Source organism: Vicugna pacos, chromosome 2, assembly GCF_048564905.1.
Source record: "Vicugna pacos chromosome 2, VicPac4, whole genome shotgun sequence".
Lineage (NCBI taxonomy): Eukaryota > Metazoa > Chordata > Mammalia > Artiodactyla > Camelidae > Vicugna > Vicugna pacos.
This window is the reverse complement of record NC_132988.1, coordinates 107,460,885-107,483,839: the sequence shown is the minus strand read 5'-3', so window position 1 is coordinate 107,483,839 and position 22,955 is coordinate 107,460,885. Positions and strand designations below refer to the sequence as shown.

Sequence of the window (22,955 nt, the reverse complement as noted above, 5' to 3'; positions counted from 1 at the left end):
CTATACTTTCAAATCATAGTAGCTTGACATAGTGTCAGTGCATTTATCACTCACACGTGGTGAAATACGAGTAGGGGTGGGGCCCTGTTCCATGCAGTCGTTCAGAGACCCGGCTCCTCCCACTACGCTACGAGGCAGACTGAAATATGTAACTCACAGCCTCTAGTGGCGGGAAGAAAGTGGAAGGAGATATGGTCACTTCTGTTCATCGCCCTTGGTAAAAACTCAGTCCTGGCCCTGCTGAGCTGCCGGAGAGGCTGGGAACATGACCTCGTCACGTGATCACAAAGCAGAGTGCAGGGACACAGGTCAGCAACTCTCTCTGCCACGTTCACTGTTTATCATGGCTTTGCTGCACACGTTACACACTTGATGACAGCGTACTGCAGACGCGGCTGGAGACATTAAGTATGCACAGCCTATGCACAGCACTGCGTTTCTAAAATCTGCAAGAATCTCAATGACAAACTCTGTTTGCTCAGAGGATTTCAAATGAAGGACTCGGGACTTACATGTGCCTTATAGGCAGAATGACACTGTTGCTAAGAGATGAATCCCGCACCGGGCTGCATGGGGTTTGAAGCCTGGATCTCCTACTTTCTAGCTGTGTGACTTTTGGTAGGTTGCTTAACTTCTCTGTGAATCTCTTTCCTCATCTGCTAAAAAGATGACAATCATACTTGTGGAAATTTAAATAAGTTACTATCTGTAATTCACTCAGCACGATGTCAGATTCATAATGAGTGCCGAACAAGGGTCAGCTGGTATTAGTGTGCACAATTATTACAATTGTCAATGTTATTTTCACACCCTGAGTACAGTGACTTATTGTGTAACTACACAATAAGCGCTTGTTTAATAATCATATGCAGAACTATCTTTCACAGCCTTGCAGACAGAGCAAACATCTGGCCTGTGCTTGAATGTGTTCAATGTTATGAGATCACTGTGTAATAAGACGATCATGTCATTATTAATTGGCCTCATTAGAAAAATCTCCCTTGCAGTAACTGCTGTGGTTAACATCGAACAAGTATTAAGCACACATTTGGTGCCAGGTGCTCAGCCAAGCCCTTAACTGACACGTTTTTTCATCCTTCCGTTACCCTGGGAAGGAGCTTTGCAGGCTGATGTTTTACAGAGACAAACACCAAGCCCAGAGGGTTGAAACGCTCAGCCCAGGTTCTCACAGCCACTTGGTGGCAAAGAGGATTCAGATCCAGACACGTCTGTGTCCAGGGCCCCTCCTGTCTTATCCACTCGACCCTTTGGGCTTCAGCAAATTAAGTGGGAAACTTCTATTTCCCTTTGTCTTAGAATCAGGAGGGTCTCTCCCAGGGTGCTATCACCACTCAAAATACGTTCGTTATCCAATTTCTATTTTCTAGAGACTTTTCAGGTAGCTAATCAATTTACAACAATAACTACGACAGCCTAGTTTTAAATTTTGATTTAACATTTATTAACTCAGCCATTAGTTTGTCTTTTAAAGAAAAAGACATGTTACTAACATGCTTATAGTACGTAGCCATTACAATTCATTTCCCAAATTATAATCAGCATTCATCACAATTACTGGAATTTAACATAAATATTATAATAGCAACATTATGCACGGCCCCATATCATTGACATCAAACTAAATTTACATGTGAAATTGAATACAATGTGCTATAGGTAACTGATGGTACATTTCTGATACGTGAGTAATTTCAAGTAATGAAATCACTAGTAAATCCTTGCCTTACTCGTTCTTGGCAAACTAGCTGTGAAAGATTTCATCAGATGAACTGGAACTTCTGACTTCTATGTTACAGCTAAACTAAGGCTGTGCTGGAATTAGTCTTGCTGGTAAAGTGCGGCAAACGCTAACACGATGCTGCCTGGGGGTGATCGTTGGCCCCCAAAGCGGAAGAAACGCTACAGGAGGCTGGTACCCCTGACAACCTCACGTCTTCACCCCACTCACTGCTGCTCCCACATCGGGGAAAACCCAGCGGCCCTCGCCTTGACCACCGCCAGCATCTTGGTCCACACCTTCTGCTCAGCCCCTGCCAGCTGCTACTCTTCTCAGTGGTATTTCTTGGTTAAGTTATGAGATGACACGTTGAGTTTGCTGGCCCAGAATCTGCATTTTTGGTAGCCTTCATTTTAGTGAGCACCTAGTACGTGTGAGGAGGCACTTCGCTGCCCTGGGCACTCTCCCCCAGGGACACTGACTGAGTGACCTCTCAGAAGGCTGCAGGTCCCTTTTGTCATCCTGACTCGGGGAAGCATTGAAATGTAAATCAACCAATTTAATTTTAATATCCCTTGAACTTGCCTCCTCCATCTCCCCTCCAGTGCCTTACCTGTGGCTCAGGCCGACATCGGCTCCTGTCTGGGCTCTTGCAACAAAGAGCTGCCTGTCGGACTTCTTGTTCTAAGAACATAGCCCTGACACCTTACCTTCCTGCTGAAAATTCAAGCACTCCTCACCTCCTGCAAAATAACCCAGCCTCCTCAGCCTCCTGCCCCAGGTGTGTCAGGATCTGCCCTTGGCCTCCTGACCCAGCCTGCCTGCCACCCTCTCCTGCTGTGTTTCATCTTCTACGTGATTTACAAATGCTTTCTCTTCATTCCCAGGTCCCTGCCTCACTCCCCACTGCTTCGCACCCTGAGCCATATTCTCTTGACCAGCTCTTGCTTGTCCTTCAGACCTAGTTCATCAAGACCACGGGCAGGCGGCCAGCCCCACCAGTACCTTCCTTGTTGATCCCATTCCATCATCTGCTTCCCTTTATCATGGCCCTCACTGAAATTCCTGCTCCTATGTAAGCCGCACCCTCTCCTAATCCCCAAACGCATTTCCCCTAAATTACTTGGTTTCTATCACACATAGCAACGATTCTGCATCCAATTTCAGTGTGTGTGGAGGGGGTGAATTGCCTCACACCACCAAGTAATCTCTGACACTAGATGTATGTCTTACAATTTAATTTAATTCTGATACTTTCTACCCGGAGACAGAGCTGGATCCTACAGGTTAAAGGCTCAGCCCTACATGACTGCACCCCCATTCAGCCCCCAGCTTCAGATGTCAGTCGCAATTTTAGGTTGTCACCTGTGCTTCTGACCAATGGGCTACAGATTAGAGGTTCCCGGCAAACCTGCTTCTACTGGGAGGAGCAGACAGCCATCCATCCCAGCTGACCCAAGCGTCCAGCACTCCCACCCTGTACGTTCTGCACTTTGTAGTTGGATTCTGAGCTTAGGAAAATTGGGGGACCCCTCTCTCTACTCCTTCCGAGTCCTTGGGGAACCCCGTGAAAGGATTGCAAAAGAGGAACTGGCGTGTTTAGGGGTCTGGAGGACTCCCTCCCCCCAGGCTTCCACCACCTCCCTGCCTGTGTGTGTTATTTCAAAGGAAAAGATAATTCACCCTTCTTGGGTTCTATTTGCTAGAGCAGCTCACAGAACTCAGAGAAACATTTACTTACTAGATCGCTGGTTTTTTATAAAAGGATATACTTCAGGAGCTTCTGGGTGGAAGAGATGCATTTGGCAAGGCTTGAGGAAAGGGCTTGAACTTCCACACCCTCTCCAAACACACTGCTCTCCGCAGATCTCCAGGTGTTCACCAACTGGGAACGCCTGTACTTTTGGGCTCTTAAGGAAGCTTCATCCCACAGGCATGATTAATTAATCGGTCATTGGTGATTGAACTCAATCTCCAGCTGCTCTCCCTTCCCAGGTGATCAGGGAGGTGGGACTGAAAGTACCAACCCTCTAATCAAGGGGTGGGTTCTCCTAGCAACCAGCCCCCAGCTCAAGTGGAGGTTCAAAAGTCACCTCATTAACATAAAAGACACCGTGGTGCTCTCTTCTTAAAACCCAGGGTTTTAGGAGCTCTTTGTCAGAAACTGGGGACTAAGACCAAATAGATACCCATTTTTAAAAATATATATTTCTTATTATAAATCACAAAATAACACATATATTAATGAGAGAAACCAGAATTAATTACAGAGTAAAATAACGGACAATTCTATTCCGTAGAAACCAAGCACTGCCATTCAGAATATAAGCAAATGGATGAGTTATATATTCTACCTATATAATATAAATAAAATACATATAATGCATATAAAATAATACATAACATACAAATAAATATAATATATATAAAATACTTAAAAATGTTATTTTATTATAAATAAATAATATATTGAGCTATGGGAATATCCAGGGCACTTTTTCCCCATTGATGCTCACATTTAGTAGTTTACGAATAAAATTAAATGCAAATCACTTAAAGGACAAAATTTGAAAAGGAATTTCCTTATAAAATTGTCAGAGTGGTGAATATAGCATTTTATTATATTTAATTTCTTGTCTCTCTCACTTACTGGGCCTTCAAGGGCAGGGTTTTTACTTTCTTAGCTTTGTATTTCCAGGGCCTACCACACTAACAGGCCCACAGTAGCTGCCAGTAAATATTAATTAAATTGTTTGCCTTCTTGATTTGCTGTTCTGAAGGTGGGAAACTGTACTTTCCTTGTATAAACAGATTTGAAGAACTAGAAAGCAAACTAAATGTGTGTTGTAATTTGCACATCTTTTGAAAGATAAAAGCAGCTTCTTGACAATACAATGAGGGAAAGGAACCATACTCAGGCTTTTCATTTTCCCTCCTCAAAAATTATCAAGCAGTCCTGAAAGAGAAGTCTATAATAATAAATGTCTGCACTTATAAGGAAGAAATACCTCAAATAAACAATGTAGCTTTACACTTCAAATAAACAATGTAGCTTTACACCTCAAAGAGACAGAAAAATTACAAACAAAACTTAGAAGAAGAAAGGGAATAATAAAGATAGCACAGAAATAAAACAGAGAATAGGAAAACAACAGGCAAAGATCAATGAAGCTAGAAGTTAGTGTTTTGAAAAGATAAAACAAAGCTAACAAATCCTTACTAGACTAAGAGAAAAAGAGAGAAGACTCAAATAATGAAATAAATCAGAACTGAAAGAGATCTTGTAACTGATGACACAAAAATATGATAAGAGACTATAATGAAAAATTCTGTACCAAGAGATAGATATGGATAGATTTTTAGATAACTATCTATCTATCTATATATGATGTATATAGAGATATACAGATAGATACAGACAGACAGAATTTTTAGGATAACCTAAAAAAATTAGATAAATTCCTAGATACACACAACTTACCAAGACTGAATCATGAAGAAATATGAAGTCTGAACAGACCAATAACAAGGAGATTGAATCAGTCACCAAAAAACTTCTAACAAAGAAAATCCCAGCACCCGATGGCTTCACCAGTGAATTCTGCCAAATGTTCAAGGAACTAACACTAACACTCTCCTTTCCAAACTCTTCCAAAAAATTGAAGAGGCAGGAATACTTCCAGATGAGGCCAGCGTTACCCTGGTGCCAAAGCCAGACAAAGACATCACAAGAAAAGAAAACTATAGGCCGATATTCCTGATAAACACAGATGCAAATGTCCTCAATAAAACACTCGCAAACCAAATCCAACAGCACGTTACGAGGATCATACGCTGGGACCAAGTGAAATTATCCCTAAGATGAAAAGGTGGATCAACATATTAAATGTGATACGCCACATTGACAGAAGTAAGGATACAAATCACTTGATCATCTCAAAAGATGCAGAAAAAGTGCTTGACAAAGTTCAATACCCCTTCATGACAAATACTGTCAACAAACTAGGAATAGAAGGAAAGCACCTCAACATAATAAAGGCCGTGTATGCAAGGCCACAGCTAACATCATGCTCACTGGACAAAAACTGAAAGCTTTCCCTCTTTCACTTTAGGAGCAAGACAAGAATGCCCGCTCTTGCCTCTTCCATTCAACATAGTCCTGGAAGTCTCAGACAGAAAGACGAGTAAAATAAATCAAATGACGTCCTCTTACATATAGAAAATCCTCAAAATACTCCCTCCAAAGGCTCCTAGAACTAATGAACAAATTCAGCAAAGTTGCAAGACACAAAATCAATATACAAAAGTCAGTGCACATTTTTACACCAACAATGAGCTTCTGAGAAGGAAATGAGAAAAGCAATCCCAGTTGCAATAGCACCGAAAAGAACAGAATGATTTACTTAGGAATAAACTTAACTAGAAGGTGAAAGACTTGTACATACAATGTCTTATGTAAAACTAGAAAACACTGATAAAAAGATTGAGGAAGACACAAACAAGCGGAAAGTTCATGGGCTGGAAACCTTACTATTGTTAAAATGTCCACACTACCCAAAGCTATTTGCAGATTCAATGGAATTCCTATCAAAATCTCAATGGAATTCTTTACAGAAGTAGAAAAAAACAATTCTACAATGCATGTGGAACCACAAAAGACTACAAATACCCAAATTTACCTAGAGAAAAAAGAACAAAGTTGGAGGCATTAAATTTCAAAATATATTACAAAGCTATAGTAATCAAAACAGTGGCACTGGCATAAAGAGACATATAAGCCAATAGACTAGAATAGGGAGTTCAGAAATATATCCATGCATATACAGTCAACTGGTCTTCAAGAAGGGTGCCACAGACACACAAAGGGGAAAAGAAAACTGCCTATCTACCACAAAAGAATGAAACTGGATCCCTGCATCATAACATACACAATTATAAATTAAAAGTGGGTTAAAGACTTAAACATGAGGCCTGAAACCATAAAACTCCTAGAAGTAAACAGGGGAAAAACTTCACGACATTAATCTTGGCAAAGATTTCACAGATACAACACCAAAAACATTGACAGCAAAAGCAATAACAAAAACATAAACAAGCGGAATTACATCAAAGTAAGTGGAAGTACAACCAACCGAAAAGCTTCTGTACAGCAAAAGAAACAATCGACACAGTAAAAAGACAACCTATAGAATGGGAGAAAATACTTGGAAACTGTGTGTCTGATAAAAGGTTATCTCCAAACTATATAAGAAACTCCTATAATTCAATAGTTAAAAAAAGCCAAAACAACCTTAATAAAAAAAAAAAATGGGCTGAGAACTTGAAGAGACATTTCTCTGAAGAAGATATACAAATCGCCAAAACGTATATGAAAAATGCTCAGCATCACTGCTCATCAGGTCAATGCAAATCAAAACCACAAGAAGATACTGCCTCACACTTTTCAGGATGGCTATTCTCAAAAAGACAAAAGATAACAAGTGTTAATGAGAATGAAGAGAAATTGCAACACTTGCACACAGCTGGTGAGAATGTAAAATGGTGCAACCGCCAAGGAAAACAATATAGAGGCTCTTCAAAAAAATTAAAAATAGGTCTATTATATGATCCAACAATGCCACATCAGGATATCTATCCAAAAGAGTTGCAGTCAGGCTCTCGAGGAGATACTAATCTTCCCCTGTTCATCGCAGCTCTATTTGCAATAGCCAAGATGTGGAAACAACCTGAATGTTCGTGAATAGATGAATGGGTAAGGAAAATGTAATATATACATACAGTGGGATGCTTTTCAGCCTTAAAAAAAATCAAATTCTGCAATATTTGATAAGGATGAACCTTGAGGATGTTATGCTAAATGAAATAAGCCATCACAGAAAGACAAATTCTGGATTATTCCACTTATATGAGGTATCTAAAATAGTTAATTTATAGAATCGAAGTGCTAAATCCCTTTCAGCATGTCTAAAATCAAAGCATATTAAAAAAAAAAGTCTAAGTCTTACCTCAAAACTCACAGCTCCATTGTGGTCCGTATCAAATGCATTGAACAGAAAATGTGCATATGTTGTAGAGTCTGAAATGTTGAAAAGGAAATAATGGTAGGTTAGCATTTCAACATCCTACAGAAGACATGTATAGCACGTCCAAGGCTCTTTCCACCCAGGGAAAGGCACTGTCTCCCCTGACTTGTGCTTTCCTCCCCGCTGCCCACCTGCTCTCAGCAGGGGACTGTCACCTGAGGGTCACAGGTGTGAGCTGCCTACAGAGGCCACTGGTGACAGCTATTCGCTGAGTCTGGCTGGAAATGCTCTGAACACGTGGGAGTCTTGGGTGCTGTTACTGACACCGGGACGAGCAATGTTACTACAGGGGGGTGTGGGGATTAAGGGACACACATCTGGAAATTGCTTGGTACTTGGCAGGGACTATCTCTAGGAGAAAGAAAATAATAAAAATATGAATAATGCAATACCAATGAATTGCTATGATTGGTATTGCTATTATTAGCTTTATTGGTGGTATTATTATTAATTTGTTCATTACTTTGCAACTCAGGTAAGGATATTGGGACTCAGAGAGGTTGAGAAACTCTCCTAAAGCCACACAGTCCATAAGGGGTAGAGTGGGACAAAACTCGGGTCTTCCTGACCAAAAAGGCAGGTTAGCCCATAGCCAGTAGGGTTGCCTGATGAAGTGGGGCCAGGGGTGACTTGGCAAGTTTCTGAGGCCGTGTTAGCAGAGGACTGTGTGGTCCTAAAGTTTCCCAGTTGCAAGCAGCGGGGAAGTCGTGCTTTGCCGGGGTCCTGGGTGGGATTCCAGTCTCTGAGCGATGGGGCGGTTTTGGACAGCACTCTTGTTCCACAGCTCACGGTCCTGCCTAATGCCACTGAGGCTCCCTGAAGTCCTCCACCTCCTCTGAGTTTGCTTCAGTTTCCCTCTAGTTTTTCTTTCCTTCCTCTTTTCTTTTTTCTCCTTTGTCTCCCTAATCTCTGAGCTTTCTGCCCTTTTATTTCAAAAGCATATATTTGTTCTTATTGTTTTCTTACCGCGCGGTTTTAATTTTTAAGTGCTCCTTTGCTGGACCCTTGAGCAAATCTGATTATTTTAAATGTTTCATCTCACGGGTTTTAGCCTTTTACCTTAACCTTTTTTATATTGAAAAGAATTGTAACCTTTTCATTTATTGGCTCCAGCCTTTTATCTTCTGTTTAAAATCTCGCCTGTTTCTATTTTATAACTTTTAACCTTTGTTTTTACTGGGATTTAACAAAACTTCTGTTCGCCTTTTACTTCTTGAATTCCTTTTTGAAGGCTGTCAAGAAGCTAGGTCATAGCAGTGGGAGTTGAGAACTGCTCTCCCCAAATAAGGGAGGTCAGAGGTCACGCAGACTTCTCTCCCAGCTCTCGAGCATCCGCGGCCTATGTGTGGACGGTTGCTCCTGCAGGGAGTGAACCCCAATGGTTAACGCTATTGATGCCATAAGCTTCATGGGGTAAGCTGTACACTCAGTTTTTCAGAATGGCCGTAGCATTTTCTTTCACCTCTGACCTTTAAATATGCTATGAGGAACCACTTATTTTTAAAACGTACGAATTAATATCATTGTTGCCAGTGAACCAAACGGGCACCACAGTCAGCCCCAAATAATATGTAAAAACATCGCATGTAGAGTAGATGTCCATCTAGTGGTGGGGGTTGCGCAGCCCTCTGAAGGATGGAACCAGGATTTTAATTGCGATCCGCTTACTGCGGTTGTTGGGAAGTTCCACGATAGAATTATCAAGAACTGTCAGCCTATTTTTTTATTTACAAAGTTGGTTTGCTCTCAACAGTACTTTAGCACAGACTTCTTGAACTGCTTAGTGCCCTAGGAAGAAATGAGTTGACAGATGGCACGTTGAACTTGTTTTCGGGGGAGAAAAATAAAAGGATTTTGCTCATTTTAAAACAAGCTTCATTAAGCAGGCCCCTTGTTACTTTATTTATACAAGCAGGGTAAGTGCCTTTACCTTAGCAAGCAGAACTCACCATGAATGATGGCTCAGAACAAACGATGTTGACAAACTTTTAAAAACTGAAAACACAGGATAACGTGGGCGTACAATAATTGCCATTCTTCTCAGGCAGGGCTGCTCTCAAGCTTGACACTCGGGACGCACACTCTCACGATTTGCCCAAATGCGGTACCGAGGACTTCTCGTTCCTCTAAGTTGTACCTCGGCAGTTTCCCTGGATCGTGAAGTCAGTTTTCCAGCCTAGATGTACCCGGCAGAGAGAGGCTGCTAATAGTGCGGTGGAGTCAGACGGCCTGAATTTGAATCTCAGCTCCACCAAATACTAACTGTGTGACCTTGGGCAAGCTGTTTCACCTCCCTGTGACTCAATGTCCCCATCTACAAAACGATGACAATACGTATTTCATAGAGTCACCATAAAGAGATTAAGTGAGATAATTTACATAAAGTTCCTTGAATAGTCCTAGGCACACCCCAGATGTTCACTAAATTAACTATCGTTACGATTCTTTCAGAGACAAGCCACTCTTATCTCAACCACCTTAAAGAAATGGGACTGAATTTTTCCCAGACTTAATATATTTCACCTGAAAATGTTTCAGTTTCGTGTAAAATTTCTATTGTGTATCTAAGTGACTGAAGTTCTAATTTAATGGCACTTCAGGCCTAGTGAAGACTAGTATAATTATGGCACAAGTGGCATCGAGGTTCTGATGAAGTTTGGATTTGGAGACAGTAAAAGCGTTTTAAGGAAGGGGAATGATGCTGCTAGCTTTGCTGGGGGGAGAGGAGGGAGCTAAGGCACTGGAAGCGCCTGCCTGGGCACAGAGGTGAACGCCGAGAGGGGACGGGAAACCGCCCACACAAATGTCTAAGGTCTGATTTCATCTGACTGCGCGCCTCTTGCTCAGTAAATATTTGTGAGAAGGATGAATAACTGACATCCTGGATTCTAGATTTCAGTACAGTTCAGGGCACAAATGACATAGCAATGACTTTTCCCCCCATATGACCTGACAGTCTTCTTTGACCACAATTCCATACATATAACAAAAACAGTTGCTGAGTTGCGCATGATTTTTTTTTTCAGTTTCTTATCATTTTACTTGTGAAGCTGAAAATTAAATGTTGAAATTTTACAGCTGGAGGACAAAATTTGTAGAGTCTTAGGATAAGAAAGGATCTTGGATACCATTTAGCTATTTATCTATACATTTAAGAAAGGTGGAAAATGGGTGTAGGTACTGTTAATGACATAGCCAAGGTCACCTAGTTAGTTACTGGTAGGGTCGTGAATGAAATGAAGACATTCTAACATTAACTCTCAGAAATAAAGGATGTTACACTAGAAAGAAAATGTGAGAATTCTTTTGTCCCACATTTTACAAAGGAACAACCTGAGGCCCAGAGAAATAAACCATTTGAGTCACAGACCTCGGTGGTGGCAGAGTCTATCCATAAAGTCAGGGCTCCTGACTCAGTCCAGTGTCCTTAACCCAATTATTTCCAGACCACAGTGATGATACCAGGTAACCCCTTGGTTTAAAAGCCCATTGATACACATACATTTCAGAATATTTGAACAAATGTACTTGATTATCATGTTCCAAGTGTGTGGATTGAAATCAGTGTGGTTGATGTCTTTCTTCCCACCACGAGTCCCCTACTCTCACTTGAATTCAAGCACGAGGTGCAGAATTAGCTTAATGCATCTGAGTGTACAAGTCGTGGCACTGTTGCTTCAGTAAGACGGGCCATGGACGTGAGTAGTAGTTCCTGTTCAGTGTGTCCTCTATAAATCACCCTGAAAATGTTGTCTGAGGATGAGAAGGACATTCAGTGAACAGAGTTACTTGGGGAAAACAAAATGTAAACCATCATTTCCACAGAGCTCATCTAAGAGCCTCAAATGCCTTGCACTCAGTAGCTGTTCAATTAATATTTGTTGACCTAGATTCTTCAGACTGAAGCTCATTCATTCATTCCTTCAGTAGCTGTTTATCAGGTGCCTCGTAGAGTCAAAGTAAGTGCAAAATTCCTACAACACAAGCATGCGTAGCCCAGGGAACTGCAATTGGCATGAGCTTTAAATGCCTAGTGAGCTAAGTGCTTCTACACTAAGGCTTCCCCTGAACGTGGCTTTGAAGAGCGTGGCTGTAATGACACAGGTAAGGCGCATTTCCTCCTGCCTTGTTTTATAACAGGGTGCGCTTCATCCCCACCAGACAGGAAGCTTCTGCTCAGTCCAGCTGTGCTGGCGTCCCGAACACCGAACAAGCTGTGCTTGGGAAACCGTCTCGCTAAGCAGCGGGGAAAACTAAAGAGCCTGACGGTGCAAACTGCAGGAGAGCCTGGCGCTGAGACAAAGCGTCTTTCTGGAGGAAATGGTGAGACATTGTGATTTATGGACCCATCATTGTTATGACTCATAATGAGAGAAATCTGTTGCTTTCACACCATCAGCCTAAATAAATGACTCCACAGAAGCCTGGGGACGGCCCTCACACGGGTCTGCCTGCCGTCCCAGACTGCGCTCTTCCCTGGGACATTTTGTCTTTTCTAGCAGCGCTGCAAGATACAATTTGCATGCAGGATATTAATTTTTAAAATTGCAAGTCATCATTCTTTAAAATATTTCATTTCCTTCACTGATGCCGGGTGCTTTTAGATTGATGCATTCAATTAACATGAATAATCAAAGACTTTTTAAGGGTGCAAAAGTGATTTTTCTTCAAATCCCTTTGGACTTTGTAACAAGAATCCTTTGCAAAGGACTGCGCCTCAGCGGATGTTCTCTAATGTTGACACGTTATTTTTCAAAGAAAGATAAAATTTTAATGTGGAGTTGTATCCAATTTGTAGCATGTAATGACTTTCATTTCACTTGAGCTCATCAAAAAGTAACTAAAAGATTTCCATTTGTGCTAAGTGCTTTGATATTAATGCCTATCAATGGGTTGGCAGACATTTAGTTTATAGTAAATACCATTTTAAAAATTCTGTGTTTTTTAAAATAATTTCGAAATATGTGTTCATCAACTGACATTCTAAATTCTCTATTAATGCAGACAATGGACCCATCACAATCCTGGCTTCAGGTCCTTTGACCAATATCTGTCTGCAGGGCTGTTAGTAATGACATGCGGGGGGGGGGTTGTCAGCCGTGATATATCCAAATTCATGCAATAATGGGTCACCCTGTGTTTTCTCAGGATCCTAATCTAAGGCTTTGAAAGGGCCCTGGCAAGTGAATTTTCTCTTTTAATAATCCAAGCATGAAACTGTCTTCAACCTACTGACAGATCTAAAACCGAAAGAGAATCTAATTTTTGTATGAAACAATATTTAAATGTCGTATACATTCAAAATGCCTTTCCTAGGCATTATTCCATCTTGCAGCGGCCGTCGCTCGGCACACATTCCCTCACTTATGCAGTAGGTATCTATCGAGTGTGACTGTTTGTCAGTCCCCAGTCCAGGAGCTGCGGATATGGCTGTGAACAAAACAGACAAAACTTATGTTCCCTTGAAGGTGACGTTCTGATGGGAAAAGAGACAGGAAGCAACTACAAAAATAAAGTCAAATATATATTCTCAGATGTTCTTGAGTGCTGGAGAGAAATATAAAGCACATGGGGAACGTTTAAGAAGCTGCAGTTTAAGACAGGGCGGCCAGGGAAAGCCTCATGGAGAAGGCAGCCTTTGAATAAAAGCAGAGGTGCTGAGATATTGGGATGGATAATTGGGAGAAGAAAATCCAGGCAGAGGGAATGACAAGTTCAAAGGACCAGAGGTGGCAACAGGAATGGTGTGCTGGAGGAAGGGCAAGGGGCCACGGCGGCTGCAAGGAGATGAGGGAAGGGACGGTCAGTGTAGGAGGAGGCAGAGAGGGACAAGTGACCACACCTTGTTGCGACCATCATATAGGTCGTGGCTCTTGCTTTGAGCAGAGCAAGTGACACGACCTGGCTTATATTTTTACAGGATTACTCCGGCTCATGTTGAGAATGGACCATGGCTGGGGGGAGCGTGGAAAAGGGTTAGAATCAAGAGAGACTAATTTAGAGACCATTGCAGTATTTTGGAATGAGATGATGGGGGTTCTTTTAAGTGGAAAAGAAGTAGAAAGATGATGGTGAGGAAATGGGTGAATGTCTTTGTACCTTAGCGTCCACATTTATTAGAAAGGCAGATTCCAAGCTATGGTTATTGAAAGGTGATGGGTAATGTGTGCCAGGGCCAGGCACGTAGTGGACACCTGGTGGATCGTAGCTACTTCAGCTCAGGTTCCATTTATCTCGGCAGACTCTTTTTCACTTCCTCCCTGTCATTCAGCTGTCTAGTTGTGCCTGCATCAGGCTCATAACACTATTCTTTCAACCCCTGTCTTCATGCTTACACTTTATGTTGACATTGTCCGCCTGCTACATTAGACACTAGCATTCTTTTGAGCAGGTACCACATCTCATTCTTCCTACATCATCAGCACCTAACACATAGCTGGGCACCCAGGAGGTCGTGGGACAAATTTGAGCTGGGCATCCCTCAGGGGATTGACAGAGAGCCTCTAAGGTCCAGTGGCAAGCACATCTCTTCACTCACCTCTAACATGTCTGTGTTATCACTATGTTTTCCTTGTTTTCTTTTTGGTTAAAATGATGTCTAGAGTGGTACTCATTTTCTTAGATGCAGGGAGAGGGGTGATAGTAAAGAGTTACTGAAAGAGAGAGGACCAGCAGAGTGAACACTAGATGAAGCTACAGAAAAAAATCTGGGCTCTAACCTAGATCTGCCACTTAGTGGATGTGTGACCCTGAGCAAAACACTTAGCTTCTCTAAGCCCCAGATTTCACATCTGAACATTGAGGATAATTACATTTGTCCTAATTTTGAGAGTCGGGAGAATGAGACCTAAAGTGCAGGCGAAAGCTCTGTGGCACATTCAGGACCATCAGAGTCAGAGAGCGCTGTGCATCTGAGAGATGCAGTACCAGTCACACAAGAATACTACTTGCATTAAACTGAAGAGTGAACTCTAGGATATTTGATAATTTGTAAGTAGATCGCTTTTATGATGTATTGGAAATCATATGCACTTGCAAGCTGTGTATTCATTATTTTACATAAAGATGAAAAATCGAGAGCCACGCCATGAAAGATTAAACCAAACTCGACTGGAAGCATAGTTCTAACTGAGAGCACGTTCACTGGTCCCCACTGGTACTTACCTCCCTGCGGGAAGAACTGCGAGTAAATCTCTTTGAAGGTCTCTTCATTAACAACACCACTGGGGCATTCCTAGAGAAAGCACAGAGAAGCAATATGAGCAAAGTGTTCATAAATCTGATTTTTTGCACATTTTGAAATAGAACTGTCTACCATGCAAAGCTGCACCAAGTTACCATTATCACAAAAAGAATAAAATCACGCTATAAACGTCTCTTTGTTCCAGTTCTTACAGAATGAAAAAAAAATGTTGATGTAAAAATCTCTGCATATTATCGATATCAAAGCTGGTCTGACACATTAAAGACACATTCCTGCTTTTAAGAACATGCATGTATGTTGCCAATGAAGTATGAGGAAATTACTTTGTTTTTCATACCACAAGGACATTGCAAGATGCTTGATACGGTCTTTGCTGGATCTTAATGCTGTGTTCTCTGGAGACGTGCTAGACCCACGTAATCTTTCGTTCAAGGGGAAAATGCTGTGCTCCATTTGGGTCTAAGGTGGCCCAAGAAGTTTCAAGCAGGAATAGGCACTAATTTCTGATAACAGATTGTCCAGAAACACTCAATAACACGGCCAGTAGTAAGCGACCTTGAGTGAGACAGGATCCCCAGATTTTCTGAATTTCTGGAGTGGAGACTTTGAAAAGAAACAGGCCTGGACATAATGAATTCTCACCTTTGCCCCAGGGGGGGAGTTACTTAAGGCTGGTGGATACTGACCTTGGGAACTCTACTCATGTTGGACTTCTGACATGGTGGGACCAGCGGGCAAGGGCTCCCCTCTGAGACTGGATATTTTCTATAAAAGGAACTGAAACCTAAGATGTTAGAAAAGGTCTGCCTTGGTGCTGGAAAGAGGACTCAGCAAGTGGACCTGAGACCGAGGTGAGGGTGAAAATGCCTTCCCTCTTTGGAGCTGGGGAACAGTCTGGTCAGGAATCCGAAGCAGAGAGACTGCTGGAGCAGCGGAAACAGACCATCACAAAGTCACCCAACATCAAACCGCATGTGGGATGTTAACTGTACGTCGAGAGTGGGGAAGTGATGAGCTAGCCCTATCTGGTCCTTCCGAGCAGCTTCTCGTGACCTGGTCCATCTCCCCTGTGCCCCCATGCCTCAGTTGTCACAGGACCCCCATTCTACCCAGCATCTCCAGGATTCACTGGGGGAGAATGAGGGGTGTGCTAACTCCCCTGACCTTAGACATGAATACTTTGTACACTTTAAATTTGACACTGTTCCTGGCATCTTCAAAAATCATTTGTGGTCTTTGAAGCTTTTCTTAACTCTTAAAATCACTGTCCCTTCATGAGGAAATTTGATACATTAATTTGATCTTTCTTTATTCCCAGGAACCAGTTACTTACAACTGTAATGTGCTTCAAATGAGGAATTTTCTATTTTCTCCTTTGTTGGTTTGAAAGGTAGTATCTTTGATATATAAACACAATTTCAAATAATAGTTCCAATGTGAACTTGTGTTTACAGAGCTTGCCAACGTGTATTTTTCTCATTTGATGATTCTAATAAATCTATGACTTATGGCATCACCATTCGATGAAGAAGAACTGAAGGTTCTTCAGTTGGTAAGTTGTCTTGTTACTCAGCTATCCAGTGGCAGGGCTGGAATGTGAGCTTGGAACTTTCCAGATCATCACAAGGTTTTGGATTGAATGACCCCAAGCTCCCAAGAGGATTGGTAGAAAGAAAACATAGCCAAAAACAAATAAGGAAAAAAAAAAAAAGCAAGCAAGCAAATTATGATGATTAATTTTATATGTCAACTTGTCTGGGCCATGATGCCCAATTATTTGGTTAAATATTATTCTGGATCTTTCTATGAGGGTGTTTTAAAATGAGATTTGCATTTAAATTTGGTAGATTTTGAGTAAAACAGATTGTTCTCCATAACATGGGTGGGCCTCATCCAATCAGTTGAAGATCTAACTAGAACAAAAGATTAATCTCCCCAGAGCAAAAGGGAATTCTCCAGCACAGTGCCTTTGGGCCTGATTAGTAACATTTGTTCTTCTTAGTTCTACAAGTTGCATCTACTGACTGAATTTGGACTTGAACTTCAATTCCTTCCTGAGTTCTTCAATCTGTCTCCCTCCACCATCAGATTTGGGACTGGCTAAGCCTTCACAATCATGTGAGCCAACTGCTTAAAATAAATCACTGTCTGTGTGTGTGTGTGTGTATATATATCGACATCTATTGGTTTTGTTTCTTTGGAGAATTCTGACTAATACGTAAACACATGAACAATCAACAATTAAAGCTCCAAAAGGAAAGATGGAATCTGATAGCCAATCATGCAAAAGTGTACACGAGATGACACCATAGGTCAGCAGCAAAAGGAGTAATTTTAAGAGCAAATAAGCACTTTGTAGCTGGACCCTCTCACACATGGAAATTGTGATTTATTAGCTATTTATCTCTGAGCCATCTGCTGGGGATAGTAAGATGAGAGCAAATAGATGGCTCTCTGTCATCAGGTGGTGAATCTGTGCCGGTCAGAGCTGGAAACCTGCCTTAGAGTTAAAATGACTCCAGCAAGAGACAGAGATGGGAACTGAAGGGACAGGTGCACTCAGTAAACTTGTCAGCCGTCTCTCGTCTCTAGGTGCATCTGATAGATACATCTTCTAATGCGAAATGAAATTCGGAAACTGACGGTCTCATGTGTGTTTGCTGTATGTGCAATCACACGAGTGTGTCAGATCAAATTCTTTCTCTGCCAACCGAGAACTCCTGGTCAAGTTTTAGAGCTGTAAGTCTCACCAAGTGAATTTATCTGTATCCAGCTTATATTATTATATTAACTCACATCTTTAGCCAATGCATAACGTATGCTGATGATTCTAAGAACTTTTCTCGGAACTGGGGCAGCAGCAATTAACAAGTTAAATATCTCACCCTCATGGGGCCTACATCCAAACAGAAGAAGAAAGGTCAAAAACAAGATAAAAGATGATAAAAGTAACAATCCAGAGAGCGGTGATCTTTTATTTATTCTGAAGTTCTTATGGGAAAGCAATGCATTTCACTATCTTCATGTAAACAAAATAAAAATCAAATCTTTTAGGACTCTAGTGATTTACAAAACAGTACCAATGGTCTATTCTCTAACTCCCCTCACCAGTTTTGTGAAGTCATTTCTGCACTAAAGTGTTATCTCCACCTCTCCACCAAGAATGCCTTTGAGCAGGCTGTGCATACAGCTAAGTGTATGTCAGTCAACGTGGCTGTGTTAGTTAGGTTAACTCTTGCTGCTGGAACAAACAAGCTCCTAAATATATAACAAATTTGAAAGAATTTAGTATATTTCTTGCTGATCCAACAGTCTTGAGTGGGTGTACAGATCAGAATTATCAAGGGATGGAGGCTAATGAGAGCTTAGCCATTGCCATGTGTTGTCTATGTGATCATTTCATCCAAAGCAGAAAAAGATCATTGAGGAGTGAGCACAGGAGTTATTTATGGACCAAGTCTTAAGGTGGTACACATCCTTTCCACTCTCATTTCATTGGTTAGAAATCACTTAACATGTCCACCCCAAACCACAAGAGATGTCCCATGTGCCCAGGAAGAAGACAAGAGCACAGGCATTTGGAGCATCTCTCAAAGAAGCCTCTGAGACAGTTCTCTGACTGATGCTTTAGCAGGACCATCAGCACATCATTTAGCAGCATAAATCCTTTTCATTTCTCTTGGTGTCATCTTTAAAGGATGATATTTTCAACAAACAAGTTCAGGAACACCTAAACATCAAAGTATGGATTTGTTAAGTAGGCTTTTTTCACTCTAAGAGGAAGGATCTAAGAAGAAGCAGAGTTCCCAGCTTTAGGGAAGGCGAGGAACACCTCACCCATCTACACTCTGAGACATCACTATAACCTTTCATAAGCCTTATGACTTGCATATTGTATTTTCTAAAGACATTTTATCTGATTATTAACAAATGATCATTTTGTGAAAATATGTTGTGTATAGAAAAAATAAGTAAAAAATCACCAAAAATTATACTACTGTAAGACTACTTTAGTCTTTTATTTACATATATATCAGTATGTTGTACAAATAAAATTAGAATAATACAAGAATATAGTAGTGTTACATCTTTTTTTTTAACAGTAACAAAATATCTTGAACATTTCCAGTATCATTATTATTAATGGCTGCATAATAGTGTGTCCACTGAATTTACCATATTGTTGGATACTTTGGGGATTTCAGCATTTTTGAACTACATAGAAATAACAATGTAATTAATAATCTAGTGCATGCATCTGTGATTGCACCTGTGGTTCTTTCTTCATGACTAATCCCAGGAGACTCACAAGACCAAAGGGTTTAAACTATGTCAAGGCTTTTCATGTGCACAGTCACATTGATTTCCAGAAAGGCTGTACCCACATGTACCCATATGTGCTACCACGACTGGTTTAAAAGAACATTTCACATATAGAGGGGCTGCTGACCAGAATCACATGGTGATGTGACACTCACTCAGTCTCATGAACAAACAACACTAATTTGCTTAATGAATCTAACCATCATTCTGAAAATTACCAGAAGACATCAAAGCATTGGTACAGATGCAATCACAGATGTGTGCAGTAGAATGGGACCAGCGAGTTTCCTTCAGTGTTTCTTACACCCTTCACAACGATCTGATCAGGATACAAAGCATGTGCAACGAGATTTTCTTAGCCCATAACCGCCACACTTTTGTCGGTTAGTGAAGAGACACTTGCCTTCTGGGGCCTTGCATGTGTTCCCTGAAGATCCTTCCCTTAGGCGCTGTTGTGAGACATGTGTTGAGATCAGTTGTAAGTGTACTATGACTGCTTTGCTGATACTGATATCAATATTATTAAAAGAGTGATTTTTTAATAATGATAATTAGCACGATGATGATGGTGATGATTGTGGAGCCGGCTGGTGCTCTGTGAAGCCACTCTAAAGCCAGAAAACCCCCACTCCAGGGCTCTCCTGGAGTTGACTGACACATTTAACCTCCACTCCCCACTTCTGGACCCTCTGCATGGCTGCATTTCTTTAAGATAAAAACATCTTCCTTGGATGTGCGTTAACCCTAACAAAACTAAACGCCCCCAGGAAATGGCTAGGCGGGCAGGCGTCACTGCTTATCCTGCCCTTAGCAGAATCCTAAATCCCATTACTCAGAGAAGCCCCTGCAAGTCTTACCTCACTTACAACCACTCAGGTGGCTGTACACGATTTGACCGTGCAGCCCCCTAAGCCTTGTGTTCACAGTCCCTTCCCCCCAGTAAAAGACCTACACGTTCACCCCAGCGCTCACTCCCTTCTGTGTGGTCCTCTGATGCCTACAGCAGAATGCCTATTAAACTTTTCCTTTGTCTTCTTAAACTTTCCTTTGTCTTTGGTAAACTCTTTTACCATCCTCGACACTGGCCAGCTGTGCCCCCCAACCATGATGGTGACCATGATGATGATGATGATGATGATGATGATGATGATGATGAGTTAATGCGTTGTGTTAGATGCTCTCCGTGGATCTTCTCACAGGAATGGGATAGACGCCGGCATTACCTGCACTTTACAGAAGAGCAAACTGCTCAGAGAGAAACTAGCCGAGTTCTTAGAATCAGAACATGGCAGAGCCTAATCTGCTGATCTCAGGGTCAGGGAACTGGTGTGTTTAAGCAGCTTTAGAGATAGCGGTTTCCCCTGCGCTCTGAAATAAAGTGCTCCTATAAAACCTTCCAAAAGCTGAAATGGCAGAAAACAGAAGCAGTTACCTTAGGGCACATCTTACTAAGGGATGCACAGAATAAATGGAGATGCTCAGAGACACCGTTCAAGGCTATGGAGGCTGGATGCTGAGATGCAGCATGTAGTTCTTGGGGGAGGAGCTTGGCGGGGCCTGTCGGGCCCGAGGTCTGCGGCCTTCCTGTCAGCTGCTGCAAAGTGGACTGAATGCTATTTTTGTCTTTTTACATACAAGTGAAAATCCTCTTCAGATTTCTTTCCATTGGAGAAAACAGGCACTGACGTAGGTCTTTTGCAAAAGTGAAATGTTGTAAAGAGAATTTCTGAAAAGCGGGGATACCTGTAATCCACTCAATGGCTTCATCTTAAAGTCAAGGAGACTGAAGTTGAGGTTACAGGAATTGCCCATAAATTACACGCGGGCTGCTGAGTCTTACTTCGTGTCTGGGTTTCCTGACCCCAGGGCATCACAAGCACCTTCCCGTTCATACCACAGCTGCTATTGTTCTGCCAGAAAGCCTTTAGGATAATCTAGTGAAATGCATATGTTCCTTGATTCTGGAGTTAAGTAGAAGGTCAGCATTGAACCTTTGCTCCTTAAAAGCTGTTGAGCTTCAGGTAAATTGTTTAATCTAAGTCTCATTGTTCTCCTCCGTAATGTGAATGAATAATACTGCAAACCACATCAGTAAACAATGCTGAAGCCATCAAGTCATCAGCGGCTGCCTCCCCCTCCCCCAGTGCAGACAACCCTGCAGCCCGGCCTCTGCAGCCACTCACCAGGGTGCACTGCGAGGGGACTCAGAATAAGAAAGGACAGGATACTGGCCCTAGATCATTAGGTGCTTGTCAAAGGAATGAATTCAATGAGCCCAAGTGTTGGCTTCCTCCCATACAAAGAAAAGCGCCAAACTCTTTAACTTGAGATGCCTGGTTTTCCTTAGGTAACAAGTAATCTTTTATTGTTCCAACTACCTGGTCTTTGTTGTTAAGCTCCTATATATCCTGGCTCCTCCCCTACCTCTGCGGAGCAGTCCCTCAGAGCCATCTGAGAGGCTGTCATCCCGGGCTCGAAGGGGTTCGAGTCCTCAGAAATGCCTCCCCAAATAAAATGTAACTCTCCTTTTAGGCTGCACATTTATTTCAGTCGACAGTAACATAGGGGTAACTATTGACATCAGAGGGCTTTTATGAGAATTAATAATGTACATTATGTTATTATCTTTGCTCTCTTAGCACATCATATTTGTTCATTAACTATGAGACGTTAGGACAACATTAAAGTGAATGTCACATCAGCATGGCTACACCAGGGTTAAACGGTATTCATCCAGGCAGCTGAACCCAGCATAGAGCCAGTCTGATATAATGCAATGAGCCTACGAAGCAGATATGAGTTACGCCTCCTCCTCTAGGTTTATAAATTGAATCTGCTCTCTCTAATATCGTCAAGTTTACCCTCAAAGTTAGGGGAATAGTGCAATTGTAAATGACAGCTGAGAAGAATAAAGGCCACCGTACTGGAAATCAATGTCTAGAAACCCAAGAGCCCTTTTTCAGTCATCAATTTGAAGAAAAATGTCCCTTCTAAAGCTTAGATGAGTACATTAGAAATACAGTCGTCCATGAAAAGTGCTGGGAATGGTGCTTTGAAGAGAGATCCGTGTAGGAATAGGAAATTGCTAAAGACATGATTTTGTGAGGTGCATTGTGAGTCCCTATACTTCTGCCTGTTAAGAAAGTCTTAGCATTTCCTTGAAAGTTGTCAGAACTCTGGGGAATGCTCTACAAATGGTTGCAGTGACACGCCAATCAGATGTGTTTTCTCAATGATGTTTGTCCACTCCACTGGCTGAAATCTCCTCTTCCCATAAATCCTTCTGTTCTGGTGTATATCATCTCCTCAGGTTCAGAACAAGTGTTAAAGGTTTAGAGATACCTCTTCAGGAATCCAAAAAGATTTATGGTGCAAAACTATCATGGGGAAAAAACAAAGTCCTTGTGAAATAAATGATTCCTGGGGGACCCTTTTATGATATGTATCATGTCACAGCTTTGAAGCATGCATGTTTCTCATCAACTCTCACACCTACTTCTGCCACCAGGGAAGGCACACATGGCTGTGGTTGTGAGGTGCTTAAATGGAAAACCTTGGCTTTCTACCAACAGACGTGTCACAGCATCCATGTTTCCTTCCAGCATCC

The 22,955-nt window shown here is 41.7% G+C and overlaps 1 protein-coding gene across 4 annotated transcripts in view; it reads right to left on the bottom strand.

Annotated features, from left to right (window-relative positions):
- The window catches only part of KCNIP4 (potassium voltage-gated channel interacting protein 4), a 210,824-nt gene that overhangs the window by 15,398 nt on the left and 172,471 nt on the right, over positions 1-22,955 (bottom strand). For all 4 annotated transcript variants that reach the window (XM_031686513.2, XM_072945823.1, XM_072945824.1 and 1 more), the window contains exons 3-4: positions 14,986-15,055; positions 7,744-7,814 (exon numbers count right to left, since the gene is read on the bottom strand). In XM_031686513.2, coding sequence (XP_031542373.1) covers positions 7,744-7,814; positions 14,986-15,055 — 141 coding nt within the window. The remainder of the gene's footprint in view (positions 1-7,743; positions 7,815-14,985; positions 15,056-22,955) is intronic.